This window comes from Ascaphus truei, chromosome 2 (assembly GCF_040206685.1).
Source record: "Ascaphus truei isolate aAscTru1 chromosome 2, aAscTru1.hap1, whole genome shotgun sequence".
Classification (NCBI taxonomy): domain Eukaryota; kingdom Metazoa; phylum Chordata; class Amphibia; order Anura; family Ascaphidae; genus Ascaphus; species Ascaphus truei.
The window spans coordinates 97,763,537-97,784,743 of NC_134484.1; the positions used below are offsets into that span (position 1 = coordinate 97,763,537).

The 21,207-nt window shown below is 42.3% G+C and overlaps 1 protein-coding gene across 1 annotated transcript in view; it reads left to right on the forward strand.

The window, feature by feature from the left end:
* The window catches only part of LACTB2 (lactamase beta 2), a 30,204-nt gene that overhangs the window by 2,053 nt on the left and 6,944 nt on the right, over positions 1-21,207 (forward strand). Inside the window, exons 2-6 of the mRNA XM_075583654.1 lie at positions 8,914-9,077; positions 10,526-10,652; positions 13,515-13,693; positions 15,272-15,420; positions 16,663-16,744. Coding sequence (XP_075439769.1) covers positions 8,914-9,077; positions 10,526-10,652; positions 13,515-13,693; positions 15,272-15,420; positions 16,663-16,744 — 701 coding nt within the window. The remainder of the gene's footprint in view (positions 1-8,913; positions 9,078-10,525; positions 10,653-13,514; positions 13,694-15,271; positions 15,421-16,662; positions 16,745-21,207) is intronic.

Sequence of the window (21,207 nt, forward strand, 5' to 3'; positions counted from 1 at the left end):
AGGAACACAGGTAAAAGCCTCAAAAAAAATATTGCTAACTAGCTGAGAAACACAGCGTTGCCCGGGAGTAAAATTACCAACTCCCTCCTCTCTCTCCACTCCCCCTGTCTTTCTCTGCTCCCCGCTCTCTCCCCGCTCCCCACTCGCTCTTTGTCCGTCCCGTGTCCCCCCCCGCGCGCAGCTCCGCTTCCCCCCCTACTCAGTTCCTGTGTTCCGATCTACAGTGTCACTTACACACACAGTCTCTCTCTCCTATACACATACACACACTCTTCCATACACACACACAGTGGACAGGAGGAGGGGGGGACAGAGAGTGGAACGGCCGCCCATCCGAACAGGTGGCTCCCCACCGCCAGCCGTGACTGCGCACCACCCCCGCGCCCATCTCCTGCCCCGCACGGACAACAAAGGGAGCGCCGTGGGCAAGGGGACTGGAGGGAAGGGCATGTACACACAGTGGACAGGGGGGGGAAGGGAGTGGAACAGCCGCCGATCCGAACAGCGGCTAAGCAGGGTTAAGGGTGCCGCGAGGGCGGAAGGCGCGCCGAGGGGCAAGGTAGCGGGGAGGTGAGGGGTGTTGATGGGGGTGGGGGGGAGCCGGCGGTCCGGGCCGCGGGTTGAGGAGAAGAGAGTGGCCGGGTGGTTGTGCGTGTCCCGTCCCCCCCAAGCTGTGTCGGTGGCGGGTGAGAGTGTGGCAGTTGGGTGAGGTCATAGAGCCACGCAGGCCAATGAGAAGCGTGCGGGGGCGGGGCCATGGACCAATCTGATTGGCCAGAGGGTGAGTGACAGACCAACGGACCAATCAGATTGCCCAGAGGCACAGCAAATATACAACATTTTCATTTTTATAGATATAGATAAAATATATGGTGGTAAGCATAACATGAACATATGCTGTGATAACTACAAGAGAGCTATCCCCCAAAATGTCCCAATCAATATGCAGGTACTAGGAAATAAGGGGGGGAAAACTCAATGTAAACCACACTATGCAATGTACCTGACTTCATGTAAGAAGGCACTGGATACAAACTGCAATTATTCAAGGCAATGACACCACACAAGCATAGATGGAAATAAAGCAGATGCCTAGTTGAAAGAGGCACTGCAAAAATACTCAAATGAGAGGAAAAAGCTGGGGCAAAACGGCCGTCGGGGTTTTGTTTGCCTTCTCTGACACCCCATTATTATTTTATGCGGAATCTGTAGAGAGTCTATGGGACATTGGACCAGGTTTTTCCTCATCTCTTTTGAGTATTTTTGCAGTGCCTCTTTTACCTAGGCATCTGCTTTATTTCCATCTATGCTTGTGTGGTGTCATTGCCTTGAATAATTGCAGTTTGTATACAGTGCCTTCTTACATGAAGTCAGGTACATTGCATAGGGTGGTTTACATTGAGTTTTTTCCCCCTTGTTGTTTCTTAGTCCCTGCATATTGATTGGGACATTTTGGGGGACAGCTCTCTTGTAGTTACCACAGCATATGTTCATGTTATGCTTACCACCATATATTATTAGCAATATTTTTTTTGAGGCTTCTACCTGTGTTCCTTTTCTCAGACTTATATGTGTGCATCTTGCTGACCGGCCGGTCCTGTTGGGGAGAGGGTCTATTGTGTACCCTCTCTTGCAATTTATATACATAGGTGCTATTACATATTCTTTATTCTTTTCGCTTACGTTTGTTTTTGCTTGATATTTGGTTTATCCTTTATTTATTGTTGTCAGGGAATGTTTTTTTATCTATATGTGTTTTGTTTATATGACGTTTATAATAAACTTTATTTAGTGAGTATACCCGAGTGCTAATTTTGGAATACTTTTTCCCTTTTTTGTCTTTATATATTTCTTATTCCAAGCACCATTAGTGGCTTTTCATTAGATAGCCTATGTACTAAGTGTGGTACTCTGTATATAGTACAGTCTGTAGCAGGCAATCTCGTTATGTGTGTGTATATGTATGTATGTATATGTGTATATATATATATATATATATCAGTGCTCGACAAATCACCAAAAAATCTACTCGCCACACAAAAAAATCTACTCGCCACCTAGTACCAAACGTGTGCTGCTTGGGCCAATAGGAGCTCGCCACGATGTTAAATCCACTCGCCCGGGGCGAGCAAATGTATAGGTTTGTCGAACACTGTTATATATATATATATATATATATATATATATATATATATATATATATATATATATATATATATATATATATATATATATATATATATATATACACTGAGTTAAGTTATGGTGAGTAAAAAAAGTGACAAAAACACTCCACAGGAAAGCAAATATGCAAATATAGCTGTATGCTCATCTGCATGTCTTAGGCAGGTCTGCAACCCCGCCTTTCCCCATTATCACCCAGCATACAGCACTTCCACTGCAGCAAGGGATTCTGGGAAATGACATGCAAATGAGCTTTGCCTCAATAACCATGTTAAAAATGGTTATTGAGGCAAAAAGTGACACTGTGTGCTCATTTGCATGTCATTTCCCAGAATCCCTTGCTGCAGTGGAAGTGCTGTATGCTGGGTGATAATGGGGAAAGGCGGGGTTGCAGACCTGCCTAAGACATGCAGATGAGCATACAGCTATATTTGCATATATATATATATATAAATATAATTTTTTATTTTATTTTTATTTCCTATTGTAACACTGGAACAGTCAACCACCGTGTATATAATTCACGTGCTGAGCTCCACACACCAATAAATAATAAATAAAACTTTTTTATAAAAACGATTGAATTTCTAATTATATTTGTAGATATTTAAGTAATAATCCCTGAAGAACAGGGCATTACTGGCCAATAATGCCCTGGCTGGAAGAGTTGAAGGCCCAAGGCGAAGCCGAGTAATGCCCTATTCTGAGGGGATTATTACTATTATAGGCTAAATGTAGGCTTTTTTCATAAATAAGACACTTTTGTATAGTTAAATAGATTTTTTTATTAAAATAAAATGGTAAATACATAAAACCACCTCTATATACTCTTACACTGCAGATATCTATATCCACACACTGCCGCCCCCTCTGTGCAGCTCACACACAAACTGCTGCTACACACACACACACAAACCAGCACACCACACACAACACAGTGCCTATACACACACAAACACACTGGAGCTCTAGATACACAACACAGCACCTCCTCTACACTCACTACACAGCACCTCTACACACACAGCAGCTCTACACACACACAAACAGTGCTGCTACACACACTTGCTACACCCATAAACACTGCTACTGACACACCCACACTGGAGCTCTATACACACACACACACAGTAGCTCTATACACACACACACACACATCAGCTCTACACTCACACAAACTGCTGCTACACATACAACAGCACAACACACACACACACTGCAGCCACAATAAAAAATGCAGCCACTTACTAAACTTTGCACTCTCCCCCCCAGCTCTACACACAACACAGCACCTCTACACCCCTCCCCCCCCCCCCCCCACACACACACACACAACACTGCACCTCTATACACAACACACTTACTTCTTTGCAGTTTCCTCAGCTCAGGAGGGGGAGGAGTCAAACCGTGGCTGATACTTTTTGACCAATCCCCTGCCATGTCTCAGAGCTTTTACTTAATTCAAACCAATCCCCTGCCCTGTCTCAGCTGTTCTGAAAGCTGATTGGCTGGAAATAAACAGATTGAAAACTGCATTTTGCAAGCTGCTGAAATTCAGGGCATTACTGTGGGTAATGCCCGGAATTTTAACCAATCAGAGAGCAGGGTTTTCAATAATGCCCTGAATTTTACTGCTTTAGCCTATAATATTCATTATAACACAAAGATCTTATCTTGCATTAAACGGCAATGGATGGAGGGGAAGTGAACATAATTATGCCCCTGTATAAAGGCATTAGAAAGACCACACCTTGAATATGGACTTCAATTTTGGGCACCAGTCCTTAGAAAAGACATTATGGAAATAGAGAGAGTGCACAGAAGAGCCACCAAATTTAATAAAGGGGTTGGACAATCTAACTTATGAGGAGAGGCTATCTAAATTAGATTCATTTATATTATTAAAGAGGCATCTAAGAGGGGATAAGATAACTATATACAAATATATCAAGGCACATTACAAGGAGCTTTAAAAAGAACTATTCATCCCAACGACAGTACAAAGGACTTGGGGCTATCCCTTAAGGTTGGAGGAAAGGAGATTTCACCAGCAACAAAGGAAAGGGTTCTTTACAGTAAGGGCAGTTAAATGTAGAATTCATTACCCATGGAGACTGATGGCAGATACAATAGATTTGTTCAAAAAAAGGTTGGATATCTTTTGAGAAAGGAAAGGTATACAGGGATATACCAAATAAGTAAACATGGGAAGGATGTTAATCCAGGGAGTAATTATTGGAGTCAGGAAGGAATTTATTTTTCCCCTTATGAGATATAATTAGATGTTAGTTCACTGGGGGGGTTTTGTTTGCCTTCCTCTGGATCAATATACTGTAAGTACAAATATAGGACAAAGTATCTGTCTAAATTTAGCATAGGTTGAACTTGATGGACGCAAGTCTTTTTTCAACCTCATGTACTATGTAACTATGAATAGTAAATATATACAGTTTTGTAGATACAAAGAGCAGGCGCTGCCCCTAAAGCAGGCCCAGGGTTGCGCTCCCTCCTACGCGCAGTGCTGCACAGGATTAAAGCAGCAAAACACATGACATTTTATGATTTTTTTTTTTTGTTCTGTAGTGTTCGATAATAGTGAACGTTTTTTGTTATTGTTGTTATTCAACTCTTAAAGGAGCAATCCAAGCTGGCGAATATTGAATTTTTTGGATTGTCTTAAAATAGAATTGAAGCAGGGGGCCTCCGGAGCTGAACTCCGTTAATTTCCGCTCCGGAGACCCCCCCCCCTTCAATTCTATATGTGTGAGGAAAAAAAACTGTCGCCTTGGATTGCCTCTTTAATGCTATTTTTCATGAATTTTAAAGAATCCTTTGATTTTAAGAGCAGATTTTAACCCACCTCCCAAGCAGTGCAAGATCTTTGTAACACTTTCCTGTTTGGGATAATTTGTTTCAAATGTTCCCAAGCAGTTTGAGCTGCAAACTGTAACAATAGATAATGTTACCTTAGGAATATAAGGATACGTTGTAGCTGCTGAGTTACACTGACTGAAGCACACAATCAGGATTTTGACACATTTAGAACAGGAGCACCAAACGATTGTCAGCTTAAGCAAGGCCCCGCTCAGTCTGCCCGCTACGCGACGTGCGCGCGCGCACATTCGTCACTTTTTGATGTTTGTGTATGGGAGTTCTCAAACTAGAAACGACTCCTGGCGGCGGAGTACAGCGTTGACGCTGCTGCACTTGAGGGACACAACTGAAGTTGTAATTTCATGCTGCTGCAGCGTCACGTGTACTTCGCCAGCCAATCAGATTACACACACACTTAGTTTTCTTTTTTTCACGAAGGAGGATATTGAAGTCCCGCCTCCAAGTCGCGTCATTCAGTCTGCTGGGGATGAGCACATATCGCCCAGCAGACAGATGTGCGCACGCCGCGTCGTGAGATCGGCCTAAGAATGTAGACTTATACATGGTCACATGCTTTACATATACACAAGAGAATAAAAACGTTGGAAAGTATTATTGCCGCCTTAATAAAAGGATGAGAATCCCTTCTGTAATTATAAGTTTGTTGGGGTGTATTGCTGAATGGGTTTTGTATCAGGAAATTGTGTGTGTGTGTGTGTGTGTGTGTGTGTGTGTGTGTGTGTGTGTGTGTGTGTGTGTGTGTGTGTGTGTGTGTGTGTGTGTGTGTGTGTGTGTGTGTGTGTGTGTGTGTGTGTTACTTATTTTGTATGTACAGCGCCTCTACCCAAAAATCTGTTCCTGCACTACTGCCCACTGCTGTTTAAACCTTGTATGATGATGCTATGGGTTTCCTCCCGCTAAAATGGATTCATTTTAAATACACCAAACACTTCATTGCCTTCACCCACTTACATATCAGAAATGTCACTCTTAAGATGTTAATGGAATTTTCCACTTGAAAATGAGAAAGTTCTCTCATCTTAATCTCTTTGATGAAGTGGGATTAACCCACAAAACGTCTTAGAGGATTTTTATTTTTAAATTTGCTTTGAATTAATTTGTTTTAGAGATTAAGTATCGCCCTCTATTCTATATGATGTGTCTTGCTACTTTAATCTTCACGTGCTTTCTTTGCTTTGAATGCCTGAACCAACAAGGGGAGTAGATGGAGTTGATGTTGTTTTTTCTTGATTGTTATACTCCCCGCTATCATAACATTCAATTTGCAACATAACTGTACTAATTACTGAACTTCGATTTGAGCTACGTTTGCTGTTCTGTCATACTAATAACTGTCCTGTATTTTTTTAATACCTTTTTAAGATTCTTGGAGAACAGGAGTTTCCATTTAAATGAGCATATTATTAGTGTTAAAAATTTTTTTAAATTGGATAGAACCTTTTGAGATTTTTGGTCTTTTCTTGTTTGAGAACTATGGAAATCCTATAGTTATAGCTTCTTTTACCCATTAACTAATCGTGATGTAGTTAGAAGTTTATAGAGTATAGAGTACATGCCGTCCCGGGTGATTCTTTGAAGAGCTGTCATCCTCCTGCAGCGGCACGGTGTCATGTGATGTCATTTTGTCCTGGCAACGCTTCACCATGTGTCGTTATGGTATAATTTGTCGTCTGGTAGCCATGACAGCGCTTAGCTGCGGGAGGAGATGCTGCTCTGGAGAAGGTATGACGCCCCCCTCTCACTCGCTCCAACATACACACACACTGACCTTGGGGTGAGGAGTCAGTCTGCATGGTGGAAGTTGGATCCGGGCACCGACGGGAGGAGGGAGAGTACTGCAGGCAGTCAGGGACCTGGGAAGCCGCAGCACCAGCCCACCGGGGCAACCCCGATCACCCTATAGTGCAGTCCGCCCATGTCTGTGAAATTTCATTATTATATCACCAGACTTGTTTTAGTGAAGTATTGTATCTAGAGATTATGGCCCATGTATACTAACCAGTCTCCTGCCTAAAACACCTTCCGGCTCTGGAAGACCCTTAAACAGTCGGCTGGATTGAATAGACTGTAATGTCTTTCAGCACCGCAAGTGGTCTTATGGCAGAAGGCTGCTTAGCATATCAATAGCGAATAGGAGCACTTGGAGTTTTATCAGTGTACTCCATGCTTTACAAAGACAATACAGGGAATTATAATAATACAATAAGAGCAACAAAGTCAGACAATAGGAAATGAAATCCCTGCCCTGGAGAGTTTACAATCTAAGTGGTATGGTGGAAGACTTACAGACACAGCAGGTAAGGGAATAAGTGAAGTGCTTGGCCACAATTGTTGGTAGGAGTGGGACAGTAGCATGAGTCCTCGCTATTAGGACGCTTCTTTTGAGAGGTGCGTTTTTAAGGTTGGACGGTATTAAATTAGATTGTATTGTATGTCTTTATTTATATAGCGCCATTAATGTACATAGCGCTTCACAGTAATAATACATGGGGTAATCAAATAAATAACAGATCATATAAATAACAGATCATGGGAATAAGTGCTTTAGACATAAAAGTAACATTAAGGAAGAGGAGTCCCTGCCCCGAGGAGCTTACAATCTAATTGGTAGGTAGGGAGAACGTACAGAGACAGTAGGAGGGAGTTCTGGTAAGTGCGTTAGCACCATTCGCAGGGAAAGAGGGTGACAGGAAGGAGTGGGTGAGAGACTAGGTGTGTGTACATAGCAGGCTGCAGGATTTTGGAGAGAGATCCCCAGCAGGAAGAAGGAGTAAAGAGGGAGAGGAGGTGAATAGAGGATTTGTGGGGGTGCTTTTTATTGAGGGTGTAGAAGTTGTTGGGAAAGAGGTATGTAAATAGTGGTGCAGTGTCTGGGCACAAGCATAGGTGGAGGGAAGAAGAAACGTAGAAAGGATGGGGGCGGGGAAGTTGGAAAGAATGGAAATGTTTACAAAGGAGTGCGGAAACTGCAAACGGAAAAAGCAATAGGGAGGGCATAATGAGATGCAGGGAGAGAAAGGTAGGAGGAGAGAGTTCCCAGGTATTGGAGGATAAGATTTGTAGAAGTTGAAAGAGCAGGTGTATGAATCAGGCCTGGGAGGGATGTATAGGATTGAAGATTAAACAACAGGTTAGAAAGTAAGTCTATAGATGTGTAAAAATTGGTAGAGCATTTAGAAAGCCAATTTCTCACAGTTGCAGGGTTGTTGATGAAGAGCAGAGTCCAGTTCTTATATTCTTCACCTTCAGTTTAATTCCAATTTTAACTTCGGAGACACTTCATATGTGGCACTTAAGATGTTGCGCAGCCAATATAGACTAACCTAAATACTTTAAACAGATTTACATGACCAATAATTAATGGAGGGGTTGTGCCTATTCCACTCGGACAGACATACCAAGCAGATGTTCATTAGATAAGTTCTGTTGCAATTGGGGTTAAATTAATAGAAGAATTCAACTCATATATACTGTACCTGTTTGAAGAAATGGATCAGAATGTTAGTCCAGATATTTAGTATGGATCCATGTTTAAAGATATACAAAACATCCAGAGATGATGATAACTGCAATTTTAACGCAGCATACACTTCATATGTGACACTAAAGATGTTACACAGCCACAGTTAATCCTAGAATCTGCCACGGGTGCTCAATCATCCCTCTGTGTTTTTATCCCGTCATTGTATCAACACTGTACACACAGTAATCTGTCTGTATACTACTTTTCTGATGCAGCCACAAAAAAAAAAAAAAAATAATGTCATCTTGCATTTTTTCATCCGCTGCTTGGGAATCTTTATATATATATTTTGTTTGTTTGTTTTTCTGTAGGAGAATTCTCATTGACACAGGAGAGCCTGCAGTGCCAGAATACATCAACTGTTTAAAGCAAGCACTGGCTGAATTCAACACTGCAATCCAGGAAATCATAGTGACCCACTGGCACCAGGACCATACAGGTGGCATAGCTGACATATGTAGGGATGTCATGAATGGTAGGATATTGTTTGTGCCTTCCATTTTATATATGTTCTATAAATTAACCTTATTTATTATATTCTTGGCACAATCATTCAGTACGGACTACAGACTCGGCTCATGGAAATGTACACACTTTAAAATGTTCTTAAAGGTACTTTTTCACTCGGCCAATGTTCACTAAGTGGTGCTCTGCCCTAACGTCACCAGGCAGCGCCGGAAGATACCTTGCATCCACACACTTGAATTGACCAAAAGGTGCTTCCCAGCACCAGATGGCGGCTTATGGAATAGCACCGCCTAGTAAATAGGGGCCCTAATATGTGTGTCCACGTTGTAATAGTTGGTTTGCTGTTTAACAGTGATCCTTGTGCTCTCACCCTTCCACACGAAGAGTGGATTTAAGATCTCCTGAGCCAGGAGATATTTTGAGGCAGGGCTGCCCTGGCCTGACCTCCGGGAGTCCCATAGCTCAGCAGATATTCACCTCGTGTACCACATCACATTTACACACAATAACACAATTGTGTTAGACGTGGTTCCCTCTCCAAAGCGCTTACCATGTAAGGCCACGGCCATGGTGAGAGCGACGGCGCGCGCCGCAAACAAAAGGCCGTACGTCAATGAGGCCGGCCATAGAGCTCGCCTGCACGAGAGCAACGGGGAGGCCGGTTTTTTTTTTTCCCGGGACAAAATGTTTTGATTTTGCCGCGCGACGGCCGGGTCACGTGTGCGATTCAGCCAATGAGGGCGAACCGCTCATGTAACGTCATGGCCACGCCCCCCATCACGCAATCCTACAGGCCACGGATCGCTTCGAATACAGGCGCGCGTGACGTCACGATAGTACATGATTAAACTGTATGATCTGTCCTAATTTTTTATTTATTTTTTTATATATATATATATATATATATATATATATACTTATTTCACTTTGTGATCCTTATCTTAGAAATGGGACATTGATCAAGGCCCCAGCATTGATAATATTAGGACATACTGAGCACATTATTAAATACTACATTTTCTGCTGAATTAAGTCTAATTTTTACAATGGAGTATTAAAGCCGTTAACACACAAAACAATTTCAGAAGTAAGATAAGAAATGTTTATTATTAAAATGCTGTGGATCAGGATATGACCGGTAACAATTCACTTTGGAAGTTTATTTTTTATTTTTGATAGTATGTACATTTTTGTATAATGGAATCCAGAAATCAACACAAAAAAACAACAAATGTAGCTTTAAATTATTTGCACTCATGTTTGTCTGTGAGCATATTCAGTATTGTGTATAAAAACAAATCTGCAAATAAATGATTCCCTTCACTCAAGCCCCACTGTAGTATTCTGTGTCGCCGTTCTGTGTGTCACGAGTGTTACGAGTCACTGTATGTCACGAGTCTCCCTTGTATAAAACTCATTACGGGATATCATTTGAGTCTTCTTGTGGTACTGTAGGTTCTAACTTCTGCATAAGTAAACTTCCCCGCAATCCTCACCAAGAAGAAGCCCTAGATACAGGAGAACAAGCGTACAAGTACCTTAAAGATGGAGATATGATCAGCACGGAGGGAGCCACCCTCAGGTAAGCTGCGCCTACTATGTGTTCCTTTTTTGTTTTTAACCCTGTTTGCTGGTGTAAATGCAACACACATTACAGACTGAGGGCTACTCAAACAAAAGGTTACATTTCCCACGTTACTATAAAATGCTTTAAGTAATAACTTCGGTAACCCCTATTTATTTTCCCCGGGCTGATTGTACATATGCTAGGGCCGGGCCCAAGTCGTGCTCCCCTATGGGAACGAAATGCTAGGCTGCTAGCGGAGAGCTTGGCGGATATCAGACTGTATAACACAACACATCTTTGAATAACGGGCTTGTATTTATATGCTCCCACAGGAACACATTGATTATCTGTAACAGGGTGGATCCCCTGTCAGATAGTGAGACAGGGAAAACCTGTTTACATAGCCTGATACAGCACTGAGGAGGTTAATTCTAAAGCAGGGTGCCTTAAATGATCTCATCAGCTGCCTCATTCGCAGACTTTAAAAACCCTGCAGTAGTGACTGCAGAGGGCTCTCTGATCCAGGAAGCTGAGTACATTTGGACCTCGCTGGACTAGCCAGTCCGACCCCTTTGCTGCAGTGGAGGGTACCCTGGCCTTGGACTTTGTAACCCCTATACCGGCAGGAGGAAGCCGGTGCCACACTGAACTTTGTTATGGTTGGTAAGGGGCCTAGCTGTCCTACCCACCGATAGGGACTAATGTCTGGTACTAGTCAGTGCTGCACATGGAGATAGGCCTGTTTGTTTATTTTTTTACTCCTTATATGCTGAACAGAAGGAATATTTTGTGTTAAAGCTTTGGGTGACATAAAAGCCTACATTTGTTTTCCAAAAGCAGTCTCCTGTTGTCACCTCTGCAAACATCTCCTACATAATTCTCAATCGTGAGCATCATAAACCTATCATGCAAAACTCACATTTATACCACAATACACCACCATGGGAGTCACTGCACATTAGTCTCTTAATGTCTCTCCTTAAGTCCCAATGACCGTGTTATTAAGGGACCCTTTATGGGTGCCGGCACAGTGTTGGAGCACTTAGGTGTGTTGTGTTAAACCTTGCATGCCTGTTACTTGGCAAAGACTTGAAAAGGACCCGTACAGTCAACTGTACTGTGGTATTTACAAGTGGGATCCCCTCAAGAGTTACTCATGACTCCCGAAACAAGCAGCTGATACATGGGGTATACCTTGACCATCCTATTTTTGGCTGCTCTGACTCCGCAGAACTGGAGTAGTAATGCTTGCGTGCTGGTCTTGACCTCCAACCTTACTGGGCCAGTGAAGCAATGCTTCTGGTCTCAGCAGCTCTGCCTCCCTCGTGATCCTCTGAGGACTCTTAAACTTTCCTTTAGCCCCTCGCCTTCTGGGTAACAAATCATATCAAACCTCCCTTGGATTCTGAGTCATAAGTAACAATTAGGGAAACGTATTCCTGTATTTCCATGTAAGGGACACACAATATATCTAATGGACAATAATACATCCTAAAAGCAGAAGTGCTTGATTCAAATTTGATCGCCCCATTCTCATTTTTGGGGAGTGTGTAAATGTTTTTCTTTATTGATATGAAGTAATTATTATCTTTATAGTTGACATTGTGAATTGGTAACTAGAGCTTTTTTTTTCTCAGCTCAAACCACTGCAATGTTGGTGTAAGGGCTGTTTGGCTTGAAACGTTGGTCTATTTAAAATATATATATATATATATAGTGTTCTCCAGCACGCCCCTGAGGAAGGTCCTATACAGGACCGAAACGTTGGATTTATATGTGCCTGCTTTTTTTTCAAATACACTTTTGCAATATACCTTGAGTGCTGTTTTTTGTCTCCTTGGTGGGACACCTGGTTTCCTGTTATTTTTGTTGAACAAGCACCTATTTCTTTGGAGCCTTTGAAGTGCCTGCTGTTATCTTTAAATATATATAAATATATACATATATATAACATAGAAAAAGAACAAAAAGCACTCCGTAATAATAGTTACTGGTGTGGGTGCAGATCCTATAATGAAGAATAAGCAATACGATACCTTGACAAAGGTCCCATTCGTGGACCGAAACGTTGGTTTTGTGTTTGTTTTCAATACACTTGTTTGTTCAATTCTGGAGTGCTGCCTGCTGATTTCGTTTCCAAACGGTATCGTATTGCTTATATATATATATTGTTTGTATCTTATGATTATTAAATGTAACTTTATATTTGTCTAACCTTGGGGTGCCGTGGACTTTTTCTATTTTTATATTGTTTTGATCCGGAGACGTGAACACGGATCGTTCAGCGAGCAGCTATTCTACAGCTATGTTTTCATTTCTCTTCAGGAGTGTTTTCACCAAATTATTTGTGTGTGTGTGTGTGTGTATATTCCATAAAAGCCTTGAAGGCTTTATTACCCCTTTGAGGATTGGCAAATCGGTTTACAGGGAATAAATTTCGGTAGGGGGGGAGAAACGCTAACATTTTCGCAACTGCATCACAGAAAGTTTTGCACGTGTAATGTTCCTTTTGTGTAGGCACTTGTCAGTATGGGCAGCTGTGCAGAGGATTGTACAATGCATGTTGTAAGGAGCTGGCGTGAACATTCTTAATAATTTCCAGCTAATTCTAATGCTGGTTCACTACCACTTAGGACTATAGTACGGGCCTGAGCAACATTCAACAAAATACTGCAACGCCTACTGCAACTTTTTGAAGCAATGTTTGTCACGTTAAGGTGTTTAGTGCTTGCAACGGGTAGCACAAAGATCAAAAGAGGCAGCTTTGTGCTGCAAAATAAGGCCAGAAGTGCACAATTTTAGCAAATCTGTTAGTCTGCCCTAAAACCCATAGATGCTTTGAATTGAGACTGATCAGTTTTATTTTTCTTGTATTAGAGTCCTGTATACACCTGGGCACACAGATGACCATATGGCACTCGTATTATTGGAAGAAAACGCGATCTTCTCTGGTGACTGCATCCTGGGAGAAGGGACAGCTGTGTTTGAGGAACTGTACGATTACATGAACTCTTTAGAAAAGCTTTTGGAAATTGAAGCTGACAAAATCTACCCAGGTTAGTGATGTCAGGGAGAAGAGCCTGATTACAACAAGATATAACATCAAGTGCAAAGGTACAATAACCAATGGGCCAAGTGAGTGGTAGACTTATAAATAGGATTGCCAAGTCACCATTGAGATACACTTACCTGTAACTCCTCTGGATTTTCTTACATAAGATATTGAGCACATGCTCTTCTTTTTCAACAATCCACAAGAATGTGCATAGAAGTAACGAGGGCCTCCTTGCTTTTTCAGTCACTTCCTTAGAATATTGGTGTTACTGATATCATGTATGCCCACATACCGAGGTTAAGCTGGGTGATTTGGTGCCCATGGCGGGTTTTGCCAGCAGAACCCCCCCCCCCCCTCCCAACAATTTTGAGGAGCCAGGTGCAAAACAATTGCTGTGTCTTCTGGCTGGCGGCGCGGGGATCCTTCAGCTACCCACTTGCCTCCTGCGGGGGTTTTCGACAGGGCTGGGAACAATTGGATGGCTGCAGGTTTCTCCTGAGTTCCAGCCGAGGAGGATGCAGGATCCGTGCAGGATTGTGGCACTGTCCTCTGCAGTGCTGGCATACTTGGGCAGTTTTGGCGTTTTTCGCACAGCATTGAAAGACTGTCTTTGTTGTGCCCCCCCCCCCAGTTATGAGCTTGCCCAGCCCCAGTTCCGCCTCTGCCCACATTTGAGTACCCCTCCCACCCCCAAGTTATTTCTTTATTTAGCTCTTACCATTTTTCAAAATAATGCTGCGAATAATAACAATGTATGATAAGCGTGGAGCACAGAATCTCAGAGGGGACTATATCTGTGTTACTGGTTCAATCCCCAACACTTTTGAGAAAACCTATTGTTCGATGTTAACGCTGTAGCCGTTAACGCTTACCTTTCCTGAGATGTTTGCTTCTAATTTTGATTGTTGACGTTAAAGTGGCCTTTATTTTCTCTATTGCGGCAGGGATGCCAGCTCTCCGGGTTTGACCCAGAGACTACGGGTTTCGGCTACGTATCCCCAGGCTACAGTTTTACCTGAAAAATCAGTGGCAGCATCTCTTGGCATCTCCCTCTGCAAATCTCGTCAACCTGGCCGCGCGACGTCATGCGGCATCACGTTGCCATGGCATTGCGTGCCACTTGACATCGCGGGGCCATGCTGACTGGACCTTGCAGTGGGAGATGATGCCGCCGCGGGTAAGAGAAATAAATGTAAAAAAATATTATTGCAAAAAGTCTACGGGTTAGCCTTCAATAGAAGGTGGCAGCCCTGTATGGGGGGGGGGGGGGTAAAGGTTTTGATTTGATTTAGGTCGTACTAATCATTTTTGTTTTAAACAAACTGTTGAGTTTTTGATTTTCATCGAAAACTTGTTGGCAGCCTAAAAACTGTTAAATCTCCTCCTTTTACAGTTTCTTTGCAGCAATGTCTTATTGAAATGAATATTTATTTGGTACTCATTCTTTCTTCATCTCTCGTTATCCTGTTGTCAATCTTTTTGCAAATTCTATTCTGTTCCTACAATTCTAATCCTGTTAAGAATCTCCGTGGTGCCTCCTGTTAAACCATTATTTTTTTTTTTAATCCTTAACGGACAGGTCATGGCCCAGTGGTCCAAGGTGCCAGAGCCAAGATTCAAGAGTACATTTCCCATAGGCAGGCACGTGAACAGCAGATCCTTCAAGTTTTCAGAGACAATGCAGGCACATCCCTCACTTCCATGGAACTTGTTAAAGTTGTATACAAGGTAATTTCTGTATCTGGAAGAAACGCCGGCTTCAGGGACCATAAAGTAAAATGGAACTGTAAGATTTGGGGCAGGTATTCATTGTGTATGTCCTTTTCTGCATATGGATGGTCTCTTGGTGTTAAACTTGTGGGGGGGGGGGAAGTATCTTAACTTGAAGTGCCAGCAATGTGTCTGGTACTGAAGGATTTAATGGGAAACTCCCCTCCTCTCCTCCTCCCCTCCTCTTTTTCCTCCCCTCCCTTCCCCTCCTCTCCTAGCTCTCTTTCTTCCCCTCCTCTCCTTGCTCTCTTTCTTCCCCCTCCTCTCCTCTTTCTTCCCCCTCCTCTCCTTCTCCTCTTTCTTCCCCCTCCTCTCCTCCTCCTCTTTCTTCCCCTCCTCACCTCCTCTTTCTTCCCCTCCTCCCCTTTATTGGTTCTCTGCTAAGGACGGGGTAGGATAAGAGTAAAGGGAACACTTTGTTTTATAGGCCGTGAAGAAAAGGGCTTTGTGCTTCATTTTTAAAGAAATAAAAGCAGCCAAAAATTTGCGTTAAGCAAAGTTACGTTTGTTTGAGGAAGCTAATTCGATTATTAAATCCCTTGCAAAAATGTTTGCTTTGCTAGCTACAAAACAAAGAACAAAAGAAAAAAAATCTGACATTTAGGTTTCGGGATTGGCAAAGAGATTCTATACAGATTGCAAAAAGTCTATAAGCATTTTTCTACCATGGAAAGTTTTTTTTTTTTTTTTAATGTATTTATTTTTAGTCAAATGAGGGCCTGCCCATATAAATTTGTGTACCCCGTCTTTGAAAGTCTTGCTGTTGCCAGATGCTAAACAGAAGGGCTGCCTTAACATTCTTAATGTTAACCAAAGAGATGTTATGCACACTCGGCAGAAGTGTGTCAAAGCCACACCTTGTATATCTGAGACAATTCAGCTAATGTATTAATATCTTAAAGAATTCTGAAATAATTCTGCTACCAATCCTTTGTGTGACCGAACGTTGCGCCTCTGGCGGTTACGTGATTGCTACATTTGCAATCACATGGCTGCAAGTCAGCCAACGTTGGGAACAGAATTCCTCTTTCTTACGGAGAGCTTTGGCTCTGATCTCCCACAGAAACAAGCTAAAACGCTGTGACAGAAGAGGGTCACCAGGGAGCTACTCTATATGACATTGCCCTAATAAAATAATACCTGCTATTCCTGTGTTGTTTGCAAAACTACCTGTTTAATCTGTCGGTATTATTCCCACAGGATACCCCAGAGTACTTGCACAAACCTGCAGAGATTAACCTCATTCACCATTTACAGAAGCTAAAGAAAGAAGGAAAAATATGTAAGTGTTGGGTTTTGTTTTTTTGTTCCCCTACTCTGTAGTTTTTAAAACAGTCACCCTTACAAAATATGGTAAATACACTAAAAGACAAATCTTCAGTACTGCTGCCCTGTGAGAATGCAGAGGAGCTGTCAGCAGACCAGTTCTCTCGCATATGGGCAGCAAAATGAGTTGAACATTTGTTCCAGATAACTTCAATCATCAAATCCTCCGCCCAAATAATTGTATTTTTCTCCAACATGAACCAAGTCCCCTCCCCCACCCTCGGACCCTCCATGCCAGGAGATCTTCCCCTCTGAAGATACAAATGCAGCGACCGTTATTCGAACCTTTCTCAAAATGGATTTCGAGATTTGCCTGAGATTCTCTCAAAATTTGCTCCGGCAGACTAATGGCCCATCGGCTGAATCAGTCACTCTAACTGCGTGCCTCTCACAAGCGACCGCGGGGGTTTTATTTAATTTTAAAACATTACAGTAATGTAGCAGGGGTTCTCCGGAGCTGAACTGCATTGATTTCCGTTCCGGGGACCCACTACTTCCCGAGTTACAGGCCCCGTTATGGGGTGCCGGTATCCCCGCCATGTAAAAATCCTGTGGGTCACGTGATCGAGGGATTTTCACATTGAAGGAGATACCGGCACCCCATAACGGGGTCTGAATCTCGGGAAGTAGGGAGTCCCCGAGGCTGAAATCAACTTTGTTTAGCTCAGGAGACCCCCTGCTCCCGCACACTAGTATCAAACACACACCCCCCCCCCCCCCCCCCCCCCACCAATAAAAAATCATTAGCGGATAGCTGCTAAGGTAATGAAGCTGCTTACATTTTATTTGTATTCATAGTGTGCGTGAGCTGAACAAAGTTGATTTCAGCCTCGGGGACCCCCTACTTCCTGAGATACAGGTCCTGGTATGAGGTGCTTTATCCCTCTGCTTTGTTTAGATCCCACGTGGATTTTAACCGTCACCCCATAACGGGGCCTGTATCTCGGGAAGTATGGGGTCCCCAGACCTGAAATCAATGCGGTTCAGCTCCGGAGACCCCCTGCTACATTACTGTAATGTTTAAAATTAAATTAAAAACCCTGCGATCGCCCGTGAGAGGCACGCAGTTTGAGTGACTGATTCAGCCTCCCTCTTACTGCGCGTCTCTTACAGAAAGGCAGACTCCAGTAGGATTCACACAGCAGGGAACCCTGCTGTGTTAATCTGATGGGCCATTATGTCTGCAGCGGACAATCTCGCACCACCACGCAGCGTAACACAGGATTTACCCAGGTAAATGTTCAAATAATGGCCGCTGCATCTGTATGCTAACTTTTTGTTATTCAAGTAAAAATGACCATTGGTCATAACCTTACAGTATATTCCCCTTTTCACCAACAATCCCCTTCCCTGAACGTCTACCCACCCAGTTCTCATAAGTCAAAAACGTTATTCACAAATCATTTAACCGTAGAGCTTTAACATTAAAGCACGTAGTCCTAGTTAGATAGCCTCCATACTGCAGACGTTCCCGTGAAAACCTGAGGCTTCCTTCATGCCTGGTTAGTTGGCAGTGAGACTTTAAGTCTAAGGAGCAGCAGTGTGACATGGAAGGAGGTCAGGAGGTCCAAACTGGATGAAGACCCATGCCCCCAAAATAAATAATATAGCAATCTGATTGGCTAGTGAAGCATTGCTGCCGTATCAGCCAGTAGATGGTCTGCTGCGTTTAGGTAAACCAAAACAGAAATAACAGACAAGGAGCACTCCTTAACGTTAACTTGCATCACTTTATTAACACAAAAGTAAATACACTGACAAGTAGACAGATATAGATATTTATACCCCTAAATTGATATAGGAAAAAAAGATAATAAAACAAATACATATATGAAACAACAATGAGAAAAAAACTATCATAAGCTGTACTCAATAGAGGAGGATATTTTATAGCACCAGACACATGTATATGAGGAACTAACTGTATCAGGGGAGAAAAGCAGGTGGTACAAATAGTAACAGAGTCACCAATATAGCACCAAGAGCTATGCGTAGCTAGTGAGGTAAATCCAAAGAAAGTTTGATATTAATGGCAATGCTTGGCTTGATCTCACCCTTTCGTAGCCACAGGTAGTCTGTCAGCAAAGTCTCCTAATCCTAGGAAACCCCAAATGTGCCGATCCGTATGATTGTATGCCTTTCTGCTCACATGCAGTAGTAGCCCCGATGAAAATGGGGGCGGCAAATAACTCGGTCGACTCCCGATCCGTCTGCGTACTTTCACTACGCGAGGACTTCACCCTACTTGATTGATCTGCTGACTCTCTCAAGCTTGGCAGCCTCACTGCAGCTATGCTGGCAGAATGAAAGGGAAACGCCAGCCCCGGTGTTCTGATCTCCCGTTCCTCGTGTGTCTTGCAAGGAATCCTCTAACAGCTGATAGGTATCTCAGTAAACCGACATTAACCCCACGCGTTTTCGTCAGAGCGTATTCTGACTTCATCAGGGGTGTGTCCAAAATGTAGCAGCTGTTTAACCTTTATAGTGGTGAAATACTCCTAATTGGTGAATACATATAACCAATCCAATAAATCATTACAAATGAAAATTAAATACTGATCTATGATATAGCACAACTAAATAAAATGTGTGTGTGTATATATATATATATATATATATATATATATATATATATATATATATATATATTTATTTATATATATATTTATTTATTTATATACAAAATGAATTTAAAATCATTCTAAATGATCCAAAATGTATGCTAATCAAAAATAAGGTTATACTGTATAAAAATGTATAGCAAATTCGAATAAGAATCATAAAGAAACCATATATAATAATAAAGTATATTTTGATCCATATAAATGAACCCAAAACAAAAAGCAAAGAAACTAGACTATGGTGCTAGTATCTAAATTTTAATTTAGACCTTCTGTAACCAAACAATTGCGTTTAAAGATCCAGAAGGTCTCTCTGCGGGAAAGCACCTGTATCCTTTCTCCTGCCTATATGGAAGGAGGTATGTTCCAGGCCCATAACCCTAAGACCAACAGTATTCTTATTATGGCAAAGGGGGAAATGTTTAGATACATAATGGTTGGTGACACCATGAAGAATATTCCTCCTCTAAGAATCAGGTGGAAAGTGGTCTAGTGATGCGACCCACATATTGGAGGCCGCAACCACAAGTAATAAGGTATACTACATGTGTAGTTTGGCAATTGATGAAACCCTTAACTGTAAAGGCCTCGCCATTAGATTTAGATGTAAAATCTTTGTTAGTGTCAATAAAGGAACATGTGATACATCTTCCTCTATTGCACTTAAAATTGCCATTAGTCCTGGGACCAAACATTGATGGCACAGACGACCGTAACTTGGTGGGGGCTAGAAGAGTCTTTTGGTACTCATCCCTCCTGTATATAACGGAGGGTTGTGGGTCCAGATAACCTTTCAGAACAGGGTCATGTGTCAAATGCCCCAATGCTTATTAAGAATAGCTTTGACTGACTATGCTTAGTTGAAAAGACTGTTTTATCTTGCGATATTGGCTTAATCTTTTTGGAGACTTTAGCCTGATATTTCTCTCTAGAAGATTTCAATAATTCTTTGCTATCTAGACCGGCTGCCTTCTGAAAAGATTCCTCTATTAGTGTTTCCTCAGATCTCTTCTCAATTAATTTCACTTTCATCGCATTGCACTGTACAACAAAATCCAAATCGAACCGGTTACGTCTAACGTGCTCACAGGTGTGCCGTACGTGACAGATATCTAAACATATTCTTCATATATAAACAGTAAAAAGGCTCCAATCACAGATCAACTGGAAATATGCTTCCAATTGCAATACAATCTCCACCCTCATGGTAATAGTACTCCACTCGCTCTGAGACATTGAAAAGGGTATAGATTTAAAAATACTCCTTGAATGCTGGTTTACTCGTGTGATAATATGAATAAAGAGTCCTATAAAATATTTTTCATGCTGCCCTGTATATGGGATTATTTCATGGGCGATTGACAGATAATAAATCTCATCTGGTGTAATCCGTTGGTTCCTCTATCCTGAGGTTCCTAAGAACAGATCCTCTCCATGTCTTCTTTCTGTAACTTACAAAGAACACTGTACCGCTTTTCACCCTGCTGTCACACTCCGGGAAAAGTCGCTGGTTCCTCCTGCCTGAGGTTCCTAATACATGCAGTTGTCCTCAATCACATTTGAGTCTGCAGTTTCTTTAATCCGTCCCAGCCTTCGTTCTTAAAAAACAACCAACTCTACATGTCCAGGACGCTTGCGATGGTAACTCAAGCTCATTTGTAGCGTGTTTGCGGTATTTTAATTTGCTGATCATCCAAGATGGGGTGTCTCATTATGATCTCCATCAACACAAGTTTTGCCACTGTACAAGGTAGCTTCTAATGGGTCACGTGTCTAAAGGTTGCTTTAACCCTCTTAA